The sequence below is a fragment of the Pempheris klunzingeri genome, chromosome 13, assembly GCF_042242105.1.
Source record: "Pempheris klunzingeri isolate RE-2024b chromosome 13, fPemKlu1.hap1, whole genome shotgun sequence".
Classification (NCBI taxonomy): domain Eukaryota; kingdom Metazoa; phylum Chordata; class Actinopteri; order Acropomatiformes; family Pempheridae; genus Pempheris; species Pempheris klunzingeri.
Window position 1 is genome coordinate 91,223 of NC_092024.1, and position 21,278 is coordinate 112,500.

At 41.7% G+C, this 21,278-nt stretch overlaps 1 protein-coding gene across 2 annotated transcripts in view; it reads right to left on the reverse strand.

Annotated features, from left to right (window-relative positions):
* ralgapa1 (Ral GTPase activating protein catalytic subunit alpha 1) overlaps positions 1-21,278 on the reverse strand; it is a 65,946-nt gene that overhangs the window by 3,275 nt on the left and 41,393 nt on the right. Inside the window, exons 42-45 of one of the 2 annotated variants that reach the window (XM_070841783.1) lie at positions 20,854-21,012; positions 19,192-19,319; positions 2,715-2,839; positions 203-234 (exon numbers count right to left, since the gene is read on the reverse strand). In XM_070841783.1, coding sequence (XP_070697884.1) covers positions 206-234; positions 2,715-2,839; positions 19,192-19,319; positions 20,854-21,012 — 441 coding nt within the window. In that variant the 3' untranslated portion in view covers positions 203-205. The remainder of the gene's footprint in view (positions 1-202; positions 235-2,714; positions 2,840-19,191; positions 19,320-20,853; positions 21,013-21,278) is intronic. The other variant, XM_070841782.1, reaches the window with a different exon arrangement.

Consider the following 21,278-nt stretch of genomic DNA (forward strand, 5'->3'; position numbering starts at 1 on the left):
AGCTGAAACTGACACGTCCTTTTAAATAGTACAGGACTTAAAACACATGCAGATCTGCTTAAAGTGTTGAAAACAGAGGAGAGAAACGGACTGAGAAAACACAATATGATGGAGGAATCAGAGGAGAGCAAGAGGTTAGGCTGAAATGTCAGTAGGAAGAGCCAATCAGAACGGGGCGTGTCAATCATGTGACCAGGCTTACCTTTTAGCTATAGGCAAGTGAGACAAAACGATCTAAAGGGGAGGAACAAAAAAGAAAAAGAAGAAAAAAACAAACAAAATAAATGAAAAAAATAATAAGGGAAAAGAAAAAGAAAAGAAAATGAAAACAAAAACAAAGAGAGAGAAGAATGTTTGATCATTGTGCTGTTAAGGGAGGGGAACCTGTAAGTTAATATAGAGAGAGGGAGGGGAGGGAGAGAGAGAGGTACAGAGAGAGAGAGAGAGAGGGAGAGGGGAGGGAGAGAGAGAGGTACAGAGAGAGAGGGAGAGAGAGAGAGATGGAGAGAGAGAGAGGGAGAGAGAGATACAGAGAGAGAGGGAGAGAGAGAGAGAGAGGGAGAGAGAGATACAGAGAGAGAGGGAGAGAGAGATACAGAGAGAGAGGGAGAGAGAGAGAGATACAGAGAGAGAGGGAGAGAGAGATACAGAGAGAGAGGGAGAGAGAGATACAGAGAGAGAGGGAGAGAGAGAGAGATACAGAGAGAGAGGGAGAGAGAGGGGCGGGGGAGGGGCTCTTCAGTAATTTGAGCAAGGTTTATTTCAGAGAACAGGATTATTATGTTTTCCAGATTTAGTCAAAAGCACAATCTGAATTGTGACCTTTGGACATGATTCACACATCAGGACTAGTGTATCAGGCAGACTGAGACATACAAGTCCTGACTTGAGTGGCTATTACAAACTCTGATATCTCATTATCTTTTGACTTTTTGATCCTGTGTTCTGAAATGACATTTGGGGCTGAACAACAACGTGACAAGCCGATATAGAGCAATATATGACTTCTGGCTGATAAAATATTCTCAATGAACATTTGGGGAAACAATTGCGTCTCAGGTTGCGTTTAATGTTATTCAGCCTCAAATCAGGTTGATTATTATGGTATAATTATTAATATCTTTGACAGCTGGACAGATAAGGAGCAGTCGACCAAGACAATCCATAGTGATCAATGATACAAACAGTACTGTGCAAAAGTCTTAGACAGGTGTGAGGAAATACTGTAAAATAAGGTTGCTTTCAAATATTGATTTAGATTTTTCTTCTGTTCGCTCCCTTTGCATTTTGTAAATTGATAAACAATAAAATTTTATATTTTTGAAAGCGTTCTTGTTTTATAGCATTTCTTCACAGCTGCCTAAAACTTTTTCACAGTACTGAATATTAAAGACAAACACTCACAGTCACACTTCTGCTTGAGCAGTAACGAAAAAGTAAAGTGTACAGATTAATATGATATCTGATATGTGACAGGCCTACATCACACTCATTTGTTTTCCTCTTTGCTTTATTACAATACCTCTTTATGAAGAAAACATACTGCTTAGGTGCAGAATTACATTATTGTAAATAACTGCCACAATGAATAATTTGATTATGTCTAATAAACTTAACAGGATCCATATGAGAGTCTACATTAGAATATGACTCCCATGTGCATGCCTGGCATCTCTACGGCTGATCAGATGTCAGCTAATTCCTCAGAGACGCTCTGGAGACAGAAGAAGGCTGAGCACAGCTTTGGACAGAGAACAGGACTCGTCAGATACAAGCCTGTGAATCAGACCGCGAGCTGCCAGTGTGCGTGTGGCAGCTCTGTAGCTGAAAGGAAAGAGATGCTGGCGGGCTGGTAGTGTGCAATCCAGTAGGAGGATCATTATTGTACAGTTCTTAAAAAGAGGGTAGCAGTATAGCTGAGTGCCATTTAACATGCCTTTGTTCTTTTCTTTGTGGTAAGATATTTGAAAGAGTAAGAAAACGTGTGTCCACACTTGGCCACTTTGACCGATTAACGAGCCGTTTTCATTTTGCATTTATTTCAAATAGATGAGATTGCTGCAATGTTCCCCTCACTGCTCTCCCAAAACAATCTATTGATAAACTACAAGGAATTCAGACGTCTGCTGCCAGGCTTTTAAACAACAACAAAGACAGAGAATATAATCCTTGAGTTAGCAAACGTGCATTGGCTCCCAGCGTCCATTAGGAATGATCTTAAAGTTCGTTTATCATTTACGAGGCACTCCATGGTTTAAGAGCGGCATACATTTCTAAATCTTTGTCGTTTTACAATCCTTCGCGGACTCTTAGATAATCTGCTGCCGGTTTTTAAAATACAAACTATCACACATATAAGAAAATTGGCCGTTCTGCCTTTTTTTTTTTTCCTCTACAAGGCTGTAACGTATTCATTCAACACATTGCCTTTAACTAACCATCACTCTTTGTTATCTTTTATTTTCTATTACACTCTTCAAATGCTTTCCTTTGTTTTACTTTTGACTTTATCATATTCCATTGTTCTGTGTACCTGTTTATTGGGCAATGTTCGTTTTAATCTGCTTGTTCTCATTTCTTCATTTGTTGTAAAGCACCTTGAGCTACAACCCCTGTGTAAAAGGTGCTACATAAATAATTTCTTAAATCTTTATGAGGTTTTGATTGATGGGTGTAGCTATTGGCAGGGGAATAGTGAGTGAAATGTGTCTTACCTGTGTCAGAGGGCAGGTGTGTGCAAGGAGCAGGACTGTAGACTCGAGCGGCGTAATCCTCAAATGTGGTTGGCTCCTGGTGGTGCTGTACGATAGTTTCTAGGTATCTGGCTCGCTCCTCATAGCTGCGGTCAAAGGTCAAGGAAAAAACCCCAATCCTAACACATATGGTTTCTAACATATTAAAGCTGGGGTAGGCATCTTTGGAAACCAGCAAGAGTAGCTAGATTTTTAGAGGTGCCCAATGCAAGAAATCTCAGCCCCTCCTTTCAGACCTCTGTCCAAACCATAAACTGTATGTGAGAAGTGGACGTAGCCACTGTGGCATCGCCCTCTGGTTTGTGGACAGCCGTATTGAAGCCTCGAGTCTGGCTTTATGAGTGTCACCATCTCAGTTTTAGAGCCTGAAGTGATATTCATTCACATCATGCTGTGTTTAAGAAGATGTGAAACTAGTGAGTGAGACAATAAACTCATTAGGAAAACGTTTACTGATAATAAATAAATCAAGTGAGAAGTAGGCTCGTTTTCTCATAGACTTCCATTCATTTGGAGTTGTTTTTGGAGCCAATGGAGTTGCCCCCTGCTGGCCTTTAGAAAGACTGAGGGTTTAAAGCACTTATTAGCACAAATATTAGGTTCTCTTTTCAGACCCGAAAGTTACGTCCACTTCTTTTATACAGTCAGTGGTCCAAACACACTCCCCCCCAACACACATGAACATGCGCTGCCCGACTGCTGCTGGAGGGACTAATCCACGATAGTGATGACAGGACTGCTACTGGGCTCGTCACGTTTACCAGCTGCTAGTGAACTGACTCATGAACAACTCTTTTGGTTCAGAATAAAATCCCTAGAATAGAGCAGAAAACAAACACTAAGAGAGCATAAAATAAAATGATATACCACAACAAAGCTGAACTGGACACTAAAATAAAGCTTAAAAATGCACGAGAAGAATATAAAAATGGAGTAAATCAGAAAAAAACAAGAATATGATGGAATAAAAAGAGTAAACAGTTTTTTTCATATAAAACCACTTTGCCAGTTAACTATCTACTGAGAATGCGGCCAAAGAAAAAAAAAAAGAAAAAGGAAACCAAACCCTTTTATCATTTGCTATTACAGCCTTCAGCAATGAATTCAAAGAGAGATGCTCAGGGAAACCAGGACTTCAACTGTCCATCTAATAGGGATAACCTCATTGATAGAATGACATTATCCTCTCCTCCTTAGTCCTACTCATACATCCAACCATAATGACAGCCATATGCAGCCGTTACAGTCTCGTGGACACACACACACACACACACACACACACACACACACACACACACACACACACACACACACACACACACACACACACACACACACACACACACACACACACACACACACACACACACACACACACACACACACACACACACACACACACACACCTACCTCAGTCCCATCATCTCCCAATAGTATTACCATTTGCTCAGTGAGCTCCAATAACAGAGGATTTTCAATGAGAGCAGCGCGTGTGTGCCTGTATTTGATATGGTTAGTTGTGAACGGGCACAATGTGTGTATGTAAGTGCGTGTGTCCCTGTTTGAGTGTGTGATGGGATTAGGCCAATGAATCTTCAGAATGAAATCTGTGTGTTTGTACCTCAGTGTGTGTGTGTGTGTGTAGGGGTGCATTGTGAATGGGTCAGCCATCTGTAATAGTGCCCATGGGTTTTCTATTGGGTTAGAGAGCTGGTCTATGGGCCTCAGAAGGAGAAAGATTCAGGTCTAATGGTAACTGATCCAGTTAGAGACAATGATAATAACAACAATATGGCTCCTTTAAAGTGGAGGGACAGACTGCGCTGGCACAATTAAAGAGAAAGGAGGAGGGTAGAGAAGGGAGGAATGAGTGGAAAAAAGCTGGCAAACCCGAGAGGAAGAAACTTCAAATAAACTTTGGACAGATGACGCAGACATTTTAGTGAAATCAACCACGCTTGATTTCACAGGAGCTTCAAGGATTTTCAAGATGTAAAAATAGCAGTCATTGTTTCAAAAACACTTCACACTCTCTCTTAAAGCACACATGAAAAGGAAAGGAAATGAGGGGGAACCAAGGTGGGATAGAGAGTGCAAAGAAAGCGAGATGCTGAGGGAGGAAAAGAACTTGTAAAAAGACGAGGAGGAAATAGCAAGGGTGAAGAGGAAGAGGGGTGAGAATCCTACAGCGAGTCACAAGGGAGGTAGAGAGGAGTGTGAGTGTCTGTGTGTGTGTGTGTGTGTGTGTCTCTCAGAGAGAGTTGAGAGGAGAGTGTCAAACCAGCGTGTCTCACACTGATTCTCTATATGATCTCGCCGCTTGCCTTTTCCTGCTTCTTGGTCCCCTGCATCGCATTTCCCCATTTGGTGAATCAGCGTGTGTGTGTGTGTGTGTGTGTGTGCAGGACAGAGAAAGAGTGAGAGAGAGAGTGCACGTGTGTGTGCAATGCAATTATTTATTCCTACAAATACATAATTATACCTACATTATGTATAAATATTGCGCAGTTGTAGGAAGCAACAGCTAAGAAAATAAGGGTCCACAGATTCTGCAGCTTTTTAGAAATGCAGGTCTGCCGTATAAAAGGCCATTGTTCTGTCATTTCTGAGAAGATGAAAAAGGTTTAATGGACATCTGAAGAAAAGAAGAAAGAACAAGGAGAAGAAATCAAAACAGACATGGCACCACTGCTGAGATAAATGACGAGAACATTGCAGTTCTTTTTGTCTCTCTTTCTCCGTCTGCCTCCTTTATATCTCCCTCTCTTTCTTCCTCTCTGCGTGGCTTTCGGCCTGTGGCCTTATGTAAACACCGGCTCCCCGCTAGGAAGAGGCAACATCGGGTGAGAGACGGATGCACGCTCGATGCAAAAGCTTTACATGAGCAGTAGAATTGTCTCCTTATTGTTCCATCTCTTGCTAGTAGTGAGCAGGTAAGTGACGCTGGTGAGAAGAGGTCAACCAGACAACCTAAGTGAAAACACCTGTGTGGGTGGGCTAAGAGTGTTGGGGCTTTAATGACAAGTTTATTGGATGACGTATATCCAGTCATTGGCAGGAATTTTACTTCCCATGGTCCACATGCTAATCTGTGTGCTAAACATTTTTGTTGATTAAATTTGTAATTACTGCTCATGCTATCTATCGAATCACTTCTTCCATCTATTCAAAGCAAACTGCAGAGGCTGCTGACAAAAACATGAACTGCATCATTCTTTTAGCTTGAGTGGATTTTTCCAGTGACACACTGCTTAGCCAAAAATCAAAGGCCTTCCCTTTTAATCTGGCGTGTATCTTGGAGTAACGTCTATATCTTTCATGCTTTCATCCCACTATGTTCGTGTTTAACAGCTACTAAATATTTGATTCATTTGAGATTGAATGCTCATTCTTGAGCTTGGAAACGCTATTTGGCATTTAGCTGCACTTCTGGAGCTTTCGATCAAATCACGTTTTCTTTATTGTTGTTATTTAGATGTATTCCTGTAGTTTGCTGAACTTTGTTACCTAACTTTGATCCTGCTTTGTGCATTTACATTGTGTGTCGCATCTCTGTGTGAAATTATAATTACTATCAAAAGTAGAAACCAGTGAGAGGTCAAAGAAAGTAAACTTGCGTTGAGTTGGCACATCTCTGCCTTCATCCTCCCCTCCCTCCCTCCCTCTCTCCCTCCATCCAAATGGCAGTCATCACCATGAAATCTACTGTAATTGAATTTCAGATGGCTCCTCTTATTAAGTCATTAGCACAAAAATGTCTCTCATCTGAAGAGAGAAAAGCAAAAAAAAGGGGAAAAATTATAAGGGGAGAAAGAGGGAAAAAGGCTGGCGAGGGAGAAAAAGGAGAAAGCAGAGCAGAGAAAGGCAGACGGGAAAGGTAGAGGAGTGAGGGGGTGGATAAAAGGGCTCCTTTGTGTCGAGTCAGAAACTCATTTTCTTCTGCGTGGCTGAAAAGAGAGGAGAGAGTAAAGTGTTCGTGCCTTCTCAGGCTCTTTCTCTCTCTCTCTCTCTCCATGTCAGCCCTTTTCTCTCCCTCTCTCTCCCGCAGCGCAGTTCATTGTGGTGGTGTTCGACTCCTGCGATCACTTGAGGCTGATGGAGACTGGAGGAGGAGAGGAGGCGAGGGGAGGAGAAAGGGAGCTTGTTAGCGCATTAGGAGCTGGGCGCACCGCTGGGTTGTGTGTGTGTGTGTGTGTGTGTGTGTGTGTGTGTATGCGGATGATGATGTTCCTATGTGGGATTGTGTGTCTGTACACAAAATATGGTGTGAATTTATTATATATACTGTATGTAGCTGTACATGTGAATGTACAGAGCTTACTGAGGGCACTTAACGCCACTGATTTTTGGGACATCCTTAGAGATTTATTTTGTATTTTCTCCTAATTGTTATTCACACAATGGCCCAGAGTCTCTCTCTCTAATTCTAATTAACAACAACTTACTTTAAAATGAAAGTTACAATTCACTGTGTCACGTGTGTGTGACACGTATCTACAGCTCAGTTAGAATTTTAATATACGTCTATATAGATCAACTGAGTGGAAAATGATTTTAAAAGAAATATTTTATAAATGACAGTGACTCAATCGTGTGGGGGAAAGGAAGGGAAAGGGACATTTGTAAAACAAAGTTGGCCCCTCCTGTAGGAAATAAAAGAATAGGGTATAAGAGACAGAGCCTCTCCTAGTTGCACATTCGAGAGTGATTTTGGTGTCAAAGGTTAATTAGATTTCATTATGAAGCGAGAAAAACTTGGTCCAACACAGTACTGCTTTCACTAGAGCAGGACTTCAGTGAAGAAGACAGAAAAAAACCCAATCTAATACATTTTGTAATGTGGGAAAAAGATAAAATACATAGTGCTGTGAAGTGAGCTATCTGGAAAATCCCTGATTGTAGTGTAACTCCTAACGTTATTCACTCAGTATCCTGCTTCTGCCGGCAGAGAATATACAGCCACATTTACACAGTATTCTCAATGACATACATGTGTATGGACATTGTATTTATAGTCTAAAAAAACAGCTACACTGACAGCAGCTACAATGCCGATGAAAGTATTAGTGGCCCTTTAGTGAGAGGCCCTTCTACTGTTCATATGGAGCTTCTTGGTGAAACAGCGGAGGACATAATGTTGAATATTACCACCATCATCACCGGCCCTGGTGTCACTTTTGATTGACGAAGCCATGTCTAACTTTTACTGCTTGCAATTCATTAACTTTCCTGCTCATCAATATTACAGAAATGTTCAAAGTTTCTGTGAGAAATTCCACTGACATGCAGGAAGTGATGTGTTAAACATGTGCAGGTGAATGAAGTAAAACAAAGTAGTCAGACACCTTCTGATCATTAATGAACAGACACTTCAAAAACTGAAATACTTGGCTGGAATTATTCTATAATTAGTCTTTAAAAATATGTCACAAATCTATACTTTCATTTTTAAAAGCCTAAGTAAACTCAAAACAGCTGAGTAATGTATTTTTAAATAAACATCACTGAAGGAGTAAATGGTTCATTTGTTGGGGACTATTCTCAGAGGTTTCATACTTGAAAATTGCATGTTGCATGTAGACTGACTCAAAATTAAGTAAAGTTCCAAGTTTCATGGTCATTAAGGAATATGGGACCCTGTGCAAGGATGCGGCGCATCAGTGTGTTTTACTAGTTTTTCACGAGCAATGGAGCACTGAGGCAGAGATGAATGAAGCTTTATCAGGCTCAGGATGCACAGGTAGCACTTGGTAGTTCGATGAAGCCAATTAAAAAAAAACCTTACGGATGACAAACTTAAAAAGTTACACAAGGCAACTCTGCATGCGGCTCCAAACGGCATCTCGTCACTTAAATGCAGACAGCAGTCTCATGTTTACGAGCCCTGCTGGTCTGCTTTATACTGCAAAATCTTAAAGCGATAAGCGAGTTAGAGGAGTCTACACTGATGGACCCAGCTTTCTCTGGACAGTGTTCAGTTGCTGCTATTCAGACTTTCCCCTGAAGTTTTTATGAATCATTTCCTTTGGTCAGATGAGTGCATGAATCACACCATAATTAAGTTGGGTGAATCACCAACATCTTTATTAGATGTAGAAACAACTTTGTGTGATTCTGAATGTGAACGAAACCAAAAAAAAAGGGTGAAAGGTAAACAAATTATATTGAAAGTACAACAACGCGTCTGTCTAACCTTCTAAAGCTTACTTACAAGTTACCTCTCGTCAAAAACACACACACACGCCGTATCTCTCTCCACATCTCTCACACACAAACACATACACACACCCTATCTGTCCTCTCCACCCCAGGCATTGGAACAGACAACAGAGAGAAGGACATCAGAGGGATAATACAATTGGAAAAGCTTTACAGCGTGTAATGATAAACCTGTGCGTGTCTGGGTGTGTGTGTGTTCATGCCCAAAGGAACAAGCTAATGGGTTTATATCTTTCTGTGATAGCAATGATATGGAGGCTTTGTGATTTCATTAAGAGTGTGTGTGTGTGTCCACGTACGCCAAAGATGAGGACAGAGATAGGTTGGTCTAATGCACTACTTATTGTTGGGGGCCGATGTGCACAGAAACGACACACACATACACACACACACACACACACACACACTTCCACAATTGTATTTACCCCTATTCATCTGCTCTTTAACCCGACGCAGAAACAGAAACCGAGGAGAAAAACAGATGTGCTACATTAATTGGCCCCTTGTCACCCCACTATTTCACCCTTTGACATTTAAGCCTCACACACATACACACAGACCTTCCCCCTCCTCCCTGTCACCACTGGGGAGCCCTAAAGCTGCCAGCACAATTATGGGTTTTATTTAACGGACACACACAGCAAAGTGCACAAGCACACACTTGCTCACACACAGCATGGGTGTTGGTGAACATCACCGAGGCCATGATAATAATTCTCTGATTAAGGAGATGGCTCCTGCTCTTATCTGCAGGCTCTAACAAAAGTTGGACAATATTCATCCTCCCATATAAACACACACACACATGAATCCTTAATATGGATATGAGAGGTGGCACAAAAAATATTTCCTGACATATTGTGATGGTGCTTATTATCATAAAGCACCAGATATGTCAGGAATGTTAAATGTCAGCGATGTTTTTTACTTCCCATCTTTCACTTTGTATAAATACTGTACAATATGCTTTAACACCCAAAATCATTTGGGACAAGTAAGATAATGAGTTTTACAACACATCCATCCATTCATCCATTGTCTGTACCGCTTATCCTCCAGGGTCGCAGGAGGGCTGGAGCCAATCCCAGCTGACTTTGGGCGAGAGGCGGGGCACACCCTGGCCTGTCAATCACAGGGCCGACACACAGAGACAGACAAGCATTCACACTCAATTTAGAGTCACCAACTAACCTGCATGTCTCTGGACCGTGGAAAAAAGCCGGAGTACCTGCAGAAAACCCACGCAAGCACGGAGAGAACATGCAAACTCCTCACAGAAAGACTCCCGGTTTAAACTGGTTGTAACTGTAACTGATTGATTGATTGATCACAAAGTCAGTTGACAGAAAACTAACTGAAAACTCTTTTTCAAACAAAATTACCCAAAAAATCTCATGGTTTCAGCTTCTTAAATGTGATGATTTGCTGCTTTTCTTCAACCTGAATTACAGTGAAGTGAATATTTCTGTCTTTTCAAGGTGAATTGAAGATGCATTGCACTCTGTCGTGATCTTAGCGTCCATGACACCTTGAATTTTAAACACCCGGTCACAAAAAAATACTGACATTCACACACCCCAGCACAAAGTGCATTCATGCATTTACACCCACACGCACTACAGATTAGCTTGTTTACCAGTCAGCAGGGGGCCAGCTCCAACAAGATGTGATCAGGCCACTGATGGCTGCAACTCATGTGTCTGCACAGCTCTCTACGACAAGAAGTGTGCGCTTGCACAAAAAACAGACACAGACACACATTCGCTCATTACATGAGTCATATACCTCAAAAAATAACACAAGAGAACATGAAAAATATCTCAAGTAATACGCTGCGCTAAGCAGCAATTTGCCCTTTTCCCTTTGATAATTCAGGTCTCAGACCCATCTATAGACTGTGGCGGTGAATGCTCTTAAACGCTGTGGATCTGGAGGTTACTGCTTCGCTGTGTTGAAACATCAGTACTTTTGCTTAAAACACACTCCTGCCAGTAGTTGTTGAATCCAAGGCTTATGTTTTAAGATTTACTATAACATGAAACATAAAAACATAACTTTACAATATGCAGTGAAGCGTTATGGTAGTTTTGCATTTCAATGAATGCAATCAATAGTCTGTAGACCACAGACACCTGCTTTACTGTAAACCCACGAGGCCTTAACTTCACTATCACTACGTCAGCTGAGAAAGAGAGAGAAAAAAAAGACTAACATCTAAATCTAGACAATAGCAGACCAACTGTAACATCTGGATAATTTCATTACACACCATACTGTCAAAGATCATGGTGCTAAAATGCACTTGTGAAACAGACTGAGATCCTGAAAGCAACACACACACACACACACACACACAGACACACAGACACAGACAGACACACACACACACACACACACACACAGACACACACACACACACACACACACACACACACACACACACTTCCCCAAGGACAATTGGAAGAGATTAGCCGTGACCGCTCCTCCTCACCCTTTTCTTTTCATTTCCGCCATCTACCCGATGGGAAACAATTAGCCACAATCACCTCCCCCTCTGCAGCATTCACACGGACTCATTTTCTTACCCTTAACTCCCAATACACAGACCCTTGACCTAATCCTAATAGTATCTTAAAGCATCAAATACCACTCAGAGTGTTGTGCTTTTTGCCAGGATAGTTGCTCATAAGAGGCTGCGTTTTCAATGAAGAACAGATGGGTAAAATACATTTGTATTCATCCTTTTTTTTTTTTTTTTTTTACAATAGGCAGAGACTTTATTTTCATGCCAGCCAACATTAGTCTGTGCAAAAGAGGGAGGTGTTCTGGGGTATTGACACATGGCTTATCCTCAATGCCATCACCCCCATAAAAACCTACACCAGATTATTAGGAGAATAAACACAGGACTGTGAAAGTAAAATGCCTTTTAATTAGTCTTAAATTCACAGCTCACAGTAACAAATCATACAAAATGCATTTATTTAGGCCTAATTTATTGAAGTCGTTCCAACTAGCTCAACAATTAATAATCCAATGATGGAAAATGTAATAACATATCAGTCAGAGGGACCAAACCACTACTTTTATACCGTGGAATGAGACGGCTACTTGTACTTTTGATGCATTAAGTATATTTTGATACTAATACTTATGTACATACTTAAGATATATGATTTTTACATTCACATTGTTCTATTGGTACTTTTACTTGAGTAGTTTAAATCCTCAGAAGAATTCCAACGCTGAACTTTAAGTGTATTTAAACGTTTGCTTCAAAGACAAATCCAGCTTAAGGCAGCAACCTGCTTTTCTTCTTTGTTTCACAGAGGAATTCTTACAATACGACAGTTTACATAATAAATAACTTACTACTCTGAATCATTGTGTTAGTTGGTGTAAGACAATTACGTAGGAATCTTGATAAAAATGGACAGAAGACTTCCGTTTCCGTTTTTTTGCAGCATAGAGAGTAGACGAAGGGGCGGACAGAGTGGTCTGGTAGTATTTCTGTGATGTGGTGTGAATACGATCACATAGGCGAAATGTATGGTGATATCTTCAAGTCATCTGGATGCCAATTTCATAAATTTTCACTGGCGAATAGAGCAGAGTGGAGGGCTTGAGCGAGCGCAGCACAGTGACACCTGACAGACAGGGCCGTTTCACACACTCACACAGAAACTCAGAAACACTCAAATCCATTTGATTTGTATCATTATGAAATCGGGAGAAATGACCAGCAGGGTACAGAGCGGGAGAAAAGCTTAAAAATATGGAGATTCTGGCGGAAATCGGGAGTGTTGGCAGGTATGTATTTTTCACTTCAAATGTGCCGACAGTCTACTTCAATTTATGTTTCTTCATTCCTCTAATTTGTGAATCAGGAATTTCAATACACCTGCATCATCACTTGTAATTAATCTCTCCCTGATTTGTTAATTGCACAATTCCATCAAATGCAGCAGGATGTAACGTGGAGACAGGCAGCAGTGCAGCCTTCTTTTGTGTCAAATGAAATGCTCCTTCCATGGCTGAAGGGTGTAGTGGAGCTCAGGGAAGGTCAAGGATAACATGACCCCATTTCAGCGTCAGCAATAACAAAATGTCTTCAATTTGTAAGGTTTTGCCCTCACCTTTCTACCATGGTGAGGAACACACACTCCTTGTCACACACAGCAGATTGTAGCCTCACTGGGACAATAGGCTCTATTGTGGGAGCTGGCAAAGAGAAGCCAGGCAGGCCGCTAGGCGTTTGGCTGCTTTTGGAGCGTGTGTGTGTGTGTGGATATGGGGGATAATAGCGCTACATGCCCAGAGCTGCCATCATTTCACTGGGAACAGAGTGTGAAAAAGAAGGAAAGGCAGTGACACACACATGCGCAGAAAACACACACACACACAAACACAGCATCGCTATCACACTGAGCCATATGCTGACCCCAGACTCAGTGCAGCTATCTCTGCCAATCAACTACTAGAGGGGATGTCCCGAACACACACACACACTCTTAAACAATAGCTCTAATCCTGAGAGTAAAATATACACACGCAACATAAACACCATGAAATGCGCAAGAGTAAATGGAGTGATGATATACATTTGAACATTCATGCACACATACACACACTTGCTGGAACTTGTGCTTGTGTGTGTAGCAGCTTAGTGCCTCTCCAACATTGTTCCCCAGAACCACAATCACCCAGGAGCAGATGGAGGACGGCCACAGCTTGCTCTTTCACACACACACACACACACACACACACACACACACACACACACACACACACACACACACACACACACACACACACACACACACACACACACACACACACACACACACACACACACACACACACACACACACACACACACACACACACACTAAACACCAACATGAACACCCTCACACACACACATACCACATACAAATGTCTCTCAAACTCCCTCTGTCTCACTCACACACACACACACACACAGACACACAGTTTTATCAGATGGTAGAGCAGATGCAGGAGATCTTGCAAGGTGAATCTTGGCCAAAGCGGTCGACCAGCCCACTGTGGCTCTGCTCAAAGTACCCAGTACTCGTTCCTAAAACCGGTGGGCACTGTAGTTTTACACAAATGTTACTCAAACTGGAGGAAAAAGTGCTTGCGTTAGGGACTATTTTCAGTGGCGGAATAACACATAGGTGTGTTCATTGAAATCAACTCAATACTGTGGCTTACTGGTGTGTTTTTAGTAGTTTCTGGACAACGATGGAGCTTTGAGGCACAGAGGAATTAGATGTAACAGGCTTTAGTAGTAAGTGGGTTGGATCAATTCACTGTTGGACAGCAGAGTTCAGGAAGTCTTCTGTCGCTTGAAGACTGGTGACACCACTATGTCACTCAGCTGTTCGCTCCTTCCTTTCATCACCTGGACTAATCTAAGAGTACAGAGGGATTGATTCCTCTGCGGTGGGCTACAGATTTACTGCTGCGTGTACAAGTCATCAGAAGTTTGAAAACCCAGTGTGTCTTGTATTTCACTGTGACATGTGTGAATATGGTGGGGGTTATATGGAGAGGGGCAGTATGTGTGTGTATGTACTGGATGTGTGTTGGGGAGTCTTGGATTGCTTTTCTTGCTGCAATGAGCTGATATGCGAGATAGAGCTGTGCTTACACACAGCTGCCCCAGCAGCCTGGCACACTGTGTGTATGTGTGTGTGTGCTGTTGGATGGCTCTAGTCATGGTGAATGAAAGATCAGAGACAGAGAGGAGGCAGATGGACCGCCCTGAGGGCCAGGAGACAGAGAGAGATGGAGGGAGGAAGACAGACACAGAGAGAGACAGAAAAAGAAAGACAAGAAAAATGCTGGTTAACCACTGACACACTTAGCCCTGCCAGCCTTCTTCCCATCTCTCTTCCCCCATTTGCTTCTGTGTCAGACCCTCTGAGAGGATACTTCATGTTACAATGCAGCACTCAGAATCAGAAACCCAGATGACACACAGCTTGATGCAGCACATGAGGGGCACACAAGGGCATCTAACCCTCATGTGCAGCGTGCGCACTAATCTCCAGGAATGTCTGGTCTTATTTTCTACAACAAAGGTAAAAGCTATGGCTGTATCTATGAAGTTCCATCTGTGCTGCTTCAAGTCTGACTGTTTTGTGTCTCTTAAATGCAGCAGTTATGGCATCAGATCATAAACTTCAGTTAACAAATTCAGTTTCAGATGCGGCACAGCTTACAAAGCAGCTTGAGCTGAGACTTGTTACATGGCCACACATGGCCTACCATGTTTCAATCTACCTATAATATAGTGTATATACAACTGTTGGGCTTCCCTGTGCTTGTATTTAAATGTCTTTCTTTTGGGTCTAAGGTCTTTCAAACACTTTGAAGAGACAGAGAAAACTGTTTTACTGGAATTGTATTGCATTGTTTGGCATTTTCTTTTCTTATGATGTGTAAGTTGAAACACTTGCTAGGGATTGTTATTACATCATGATTTCAGAGCTTCCTCTGGTTTACAACAATGAGAATGAGCAGAAATGAAGATGGAAATGTAAAATTAATAAATACATCTTAAAAAAAGAGAAAAGTTAGGAGGAGAAACAGAGATGCACAGAGATAAAGGAGTGGGAAAGACGAGAGGTAGGTAAAGAAATGATAAGGGTGACAGAGTGATACAAGAAAGCAGTAGAAAAAAAGCCCAACAAGCCATAGATGGATGTTAAGACAGAGATGCACAACAAGAGAAAGAGGAGAGAGAAAAGGAAAGAAAGGAGTGAGAGAGGTAGAGGGCAGAGTAGGGGGGGGGGGTGCAGAGACAGAAGAGGAGAGGTGTGTGTAGCAGAGAGATGGGGAGTCAATAATGACTGATTACTGTAATTCAGCCTGTCAGAGACATCGACCTGCTGCTACCACCAATCAATACACACTAGGACACTCGCAGACACACACAAACACCTCGAAACAAGTATGCACAACACATGTGTGTCATCAGGCAAGTGTACATCTCACACAGACACACACATAGAGTAGTTATATGGATATGCACACAGTCTCACACAAAAAAGTATGAAGAAGCACAAACACAGTTGTAAAGATGTCTACATGTCTGCACACTCACCCAAGATTGCTGGAGTCACACAAAATGCACACACAAAGTGAAACAGGGACATTAATATGTTCAAGAAGGTGCACACGCACACACACGAACACAAATACAATGTGGCCGGAGGGTATCAGCTATGAGCTACAGCCCCACACTGAGCCTAACAATCTCTACGTCTCTGTCTCGCTGGGTGGACATGGCAGAATAAAATGGCTTCTTCATCCTCCCCCTTCCCCTACTTCTCCCACCCTCTTGGCTAACATCACCTCCAACACTCCATACTATCTCTAAGAAGAGGACAGAGGCAGAGGGAGGAGAAAAGGATGAGCGAGAGAGAGAGACAGACAGAGAGAGAACAAGAAGGGTTGAAAGAAAATGAGAGGGAGAAGGTTGGATAAGAAGGGCAAAGGAGATGAAAGAGATGAAGGACAAGAGGCGAGTGGAGGGCAAAGAGAAAAAGAAGACAAAATAAACGACAAAGAGAGAGAAGAGGAAGGAGGGGCAGGACACCAAGAGCAGAATTAGAAGGGATATAATACAGGTGTCTTGTTGTCACACAACAACACAAGCAAACTAACCAATCAAGGCAGCAGTAGACTAGCAACCCCTGTGTCCTGCACGGTAAAATGACTGTTTTTATGAATGAAGACTGGTGGCTTTGAAGCAAGTGAAGAGATAAGAGAGGATAGCTTCAGGTCCCGTTCGAAAGGGCTGTCTGAAGGCAATGTAAAGCAGCGTAAATATGCCTATGACATACAAACTGATGTTGATTTTTTTCTGCTGATTCCTGCAATCTATTGAAAGTAATACACTAGTAATGGATAACTACTCCATACAACCCCACTTCAAAAAATCTGAATGATCCCTTTATGATACAAATGAAATAATGACAGGAGAGATAGGGCTCTGGGGGTCAATTAAATTAGTTACATATTTGCATCTGCAGCTCTGTGAATGGTGCAAGTACCCGCTTTTACATAACAGTGTTATTGTGGGTATATTACCGTTTGCATTATAGGTTTTTACCTGTTAATCTACAGTGTGTTTCTTACAGTTAGTCCTGAGTATTGTACTTGTCATTGCGTAGCTACCTGTTGTAGGTGATGCACTATCCTTGACAGGAAAGGCAGGAGATGCAATGCACAAAAGATGTTATGGTACGAGTACAGTATGCCACCGGCAGCTATCAGTCTCAGAAAGCAGTTGTCACACTAGCAAGGGGGTAGCTTAGCAGAACCTGCAATAGGTAATTACAGACCTTTAGTCTGTGCTGCTGCTCTAGTTGCTAGCGTGTTTTTCAAGGCCAGTGTCTAGCACAGCAGGAAGCTGCTATCAAACTGAAATGGTCTCAAATCTGCGCTGTTTATTTACTGCCCGTCTCTTTTCTCTGTGGAGTTGTTGACCACTAGTAGTGCTTCAGAGCAATATGCCAACAAAGGCAGTGAAGAAGAAGAAGACAGTGAGAAAACAAACATAGCTGTAAACAATACGCTACTTATTACCAGTTTTGTGCATGAAAATGCACTTTTGGGGGGAATCAATGAATGTCAACTTAACTTTCTTTTGTTTGTAAGAAAACTCTACTGGACACCTTTAAAATAATTTGAGCTATCAATGACGTGCATTAAACAAAGTTGTTACACGCTGTACAATAGTTTGATGATGAAACTAAGCTTAAAGGCAGAGAAAATCCACGTTTCACTTACAGCAGAAGCTTTTTGAAAAGATTCTGTCGAACAGAAATATGCGTTTGGCATATTACCTACATGATTGCAGGTTACAGGTGACTTTGCTGGTATATAAACAGCTGCATCTTCACATGCTCCAGATGACTATACGTCTTACTTTGCTAAAACATTGCTTCTGGAATTCACCCAGAATTCATCAACAATCACAATCACAATCTAACCTTTGTTTTATTAAATGGAACTTATCTACAAGGTAAGAGAAGGCAAGCAGGCAGACAGGAAAACAGTATCATTAGTGAATCAAATTGCTTTAAGTGCTGCTTAGAAGAAATTCCAATGATCTGTCAGTAGCTCAACTCGCCTCAACAGGGGACTTTGTCACCTCACAACAGTGTGTGTGTGTGTGTGTGTGTGTGTGTGTGTGTGTGTGTGTGTGTGTGTGTGTGTGTGTGTGTGTACACTTCTCAATCAACACTGCTTGAATCTGCACATCTGTATGTGGATGTACTTGCATTACTGTGAGCGAGTGTCCATGTGAGTGTAATCATCAGTCTGTATTGGTTAGAATGAAGAGTGAGGACAAAGCGTGTGTGTGTGTGTGTGTGTGTGTGTGTGTGTGTGTGTGTGTGTGTGTGTGAGTGTGCATGTCTGTGTGAGACCAGAGAGCACGGCCCCTCATTTAGAAACAGCGTTAGTGAGGAGAGTCATCGATAAGTATTGACCGCTGGGCTTGTTGCAACCAAAGTACCATCGCATTGGATCAGGCAGACAGACCTGTCTGTATACACACCTGTCTGTCTGTTTCTCTTTCTCTCCTGCACACACAGATGAATGCAGACACACACACACACACCTCATATCCCAACTTTGTCTACTTGGCCGTGCACGATAAACACACACACACTCTCACTCTCACTTGATATATGGCACTTCAGAGCCAACTAAATACAACTCTATCACACCAGCACTTATATTGTGAAAGACTAACACCACTGGACATTGATTTGCTATTCTTAACACTTGAGCTGAGTGATAACCAACATTCTTGCTCACACAAGCATGTGCAAGGATTTCAACACAATGGTGTAGAAAGAGTATATTCCAACAAGTTAGTAAGTAGCTAAAGTTAGCCTGCAAACTAACCTTTGAAGAGCTGACCATGAGGCAGTGTTTCCCACACACAGATCCAAAGTGTATTTGGCAAATTTTTATTGTTTTGCTAATCTATCTGTGAGAAAAACACCATCTGTGATTGATTAACTAGTGGACAATCTCCCGTAGCTCTACCCCTCCACCCCGTATCAGTTATTTCTGCTATCGTGAAAAGCGTCTAAAATAACAAAAGGCTTCTGTGACCTACCTTTGGCTTCTGGTCACGTCTTTGCATATTCTGAGTAGGGTTTTCAAAGGATACAAGTTCTGGTATAGGGGTATGAGGGATTTGAGAGCTCGACTGGCATTGATGGCGGTGGCTCTGACCATGGTGGGCAAAATCTTCATGTCCACTATGGCACCATCAAACAGTGGACCAAAGAATGGCACCTAACAGTGAAACAGAAAAAAAAGAAATCAGATTTTTTTCCTTTTATAGTTAATAACGAATCTACTGCCTGTGGAAGCCTCTCAAAGGAATAAAAACCTTGACATTCATATGAAACAGAATAATCTCAGAGCCACTGGGTTTTAGTGAACCAAGCTTGACAAGTAATGATCGCCATGACCCTTTGTTTTAACCATATACTATTTGATTCAGGCTACGGCTTTCTGCTTTAATTCCACATTTGCTTGTGGAATCCACCAAAGAGAATAATGTTGGGCTTTTTATTCAATCAATTTGTAGACCAGGTCTCCAAGCCATGCACTCTATGACTGAATACAGTGCTTTCAGGACGACAACACAGTGAATATCTTATCTAACTTGTTTTTGGATTCATGATAATTCAATATTTTTGCTTGCAGAATGAATGAAACAGAATAAGGTTATGCTATTAGTGCTGTGGTATCTATGTCATACAGAAAAAGCAGTATTTTATTGTGTTATGTTTTGTTTGAAATACAATTATGTTATCAGTGCTCTGGTATTAATGTCTGTGTGTTTTAGACGGATACATTAACCAGAGCAGCAAGACTCAGGGCAAGACTCTCTAGGATTGTTAGCCAATCTGGATGCATATCTGTATAGTCTAATAGAAAACCAAAACATCGTGCATGTTCATAATATTAGGCCGACCCACAGAATGTGTAAAGGAGGTGGATGTAGCCACCTTGATGTCACTCACTGGTTTGAAGCTTTAAGTTTGACAATTTGTGTTGCCTTCTTGGTTTCAGAGTCGGAAGTGACATTTATTCCATGAGGATCTTCGTGTCTGATTGGTTAGGGATTGGCATGACTCGCCCCTGACTGGTTAGTCACAGGGTAGTCCCGTCCTAAACTATATCATGCTTAATGGTCTGCTTTACTCTAAAGGGGACCATCATTTACTAAATGAACTTCATGCAGTGTTGAAGTCTTGAAACTAATGACCATAAACTCATTAGGAAAATGGTTGCTGAGGTAATAAATCAGGTGAGAAGTAGGGTCATTTTCTCAGAGACTTACACATAGGATTCACTTTTCAGACCCCAAACCTCTCTTTTATACAATTATCAACACAATATCCATGTCAATGTACTAGTGTGACATCATGTGTGTAGTCAAGTTTTGTGAAAATCCATCCATTAGTTGTTTAGACATTTGTGTTAACCTAACAAGTGGTACAAGAGGAACAATCATCAGGATTCATCTGGGGACCATGAATGTTTGTACCAGTGTCATAAAGACACCTAATTACCAAAACTACAACAATAACAGTTTCACAGCAGGTGGCATGAATATTTTTACTAATTAGCCCAGAGGGGAACTTCATTAACATCCCACGTTTTAATGATGATTTGAAATCTCCTACCATTTCAGCGGCATTTTTACACAATGACAATGATTTTGGGGAAACACTGAAATGCAAAAATACTGAATTGCAAAAATGACTAACAGCTGGCAGGTGGAGTCCAGTATCAAAATGCTGGAGAACATTTTTACCTCTGGTTTTTTAAGTATATGGATGGAGTACATGTGGTTCTTCATGGGATATATGATGATTAGCACGTCTCCAAACTCAGTGGGGATGATCCCTCGACGGTAGTCTCTGGAATGTTCTGACCAAACTATGTGGACCTCATCATTACCCAGGTGTCTAAGCTGGAGGGGTGAGAGGAAGGAAAAGACGAAAGAAATGAATACTTGAATCAAAACGGAATAAACATCTCACATTTTTTCTTTTCTTTCAGCAAAAACAACACAAACTAAGTCAATACCACACACACACACACACACACACACACACACACACACACACACACAGTGTAGATAGGCTATATCCATCATAAACCCAAGGCTTTTTGATTTTGAGAGTGTGTATGTGCTGTACGTGGCCCTGGAGGTGATGGAGTGAGTGTGCAAAGATG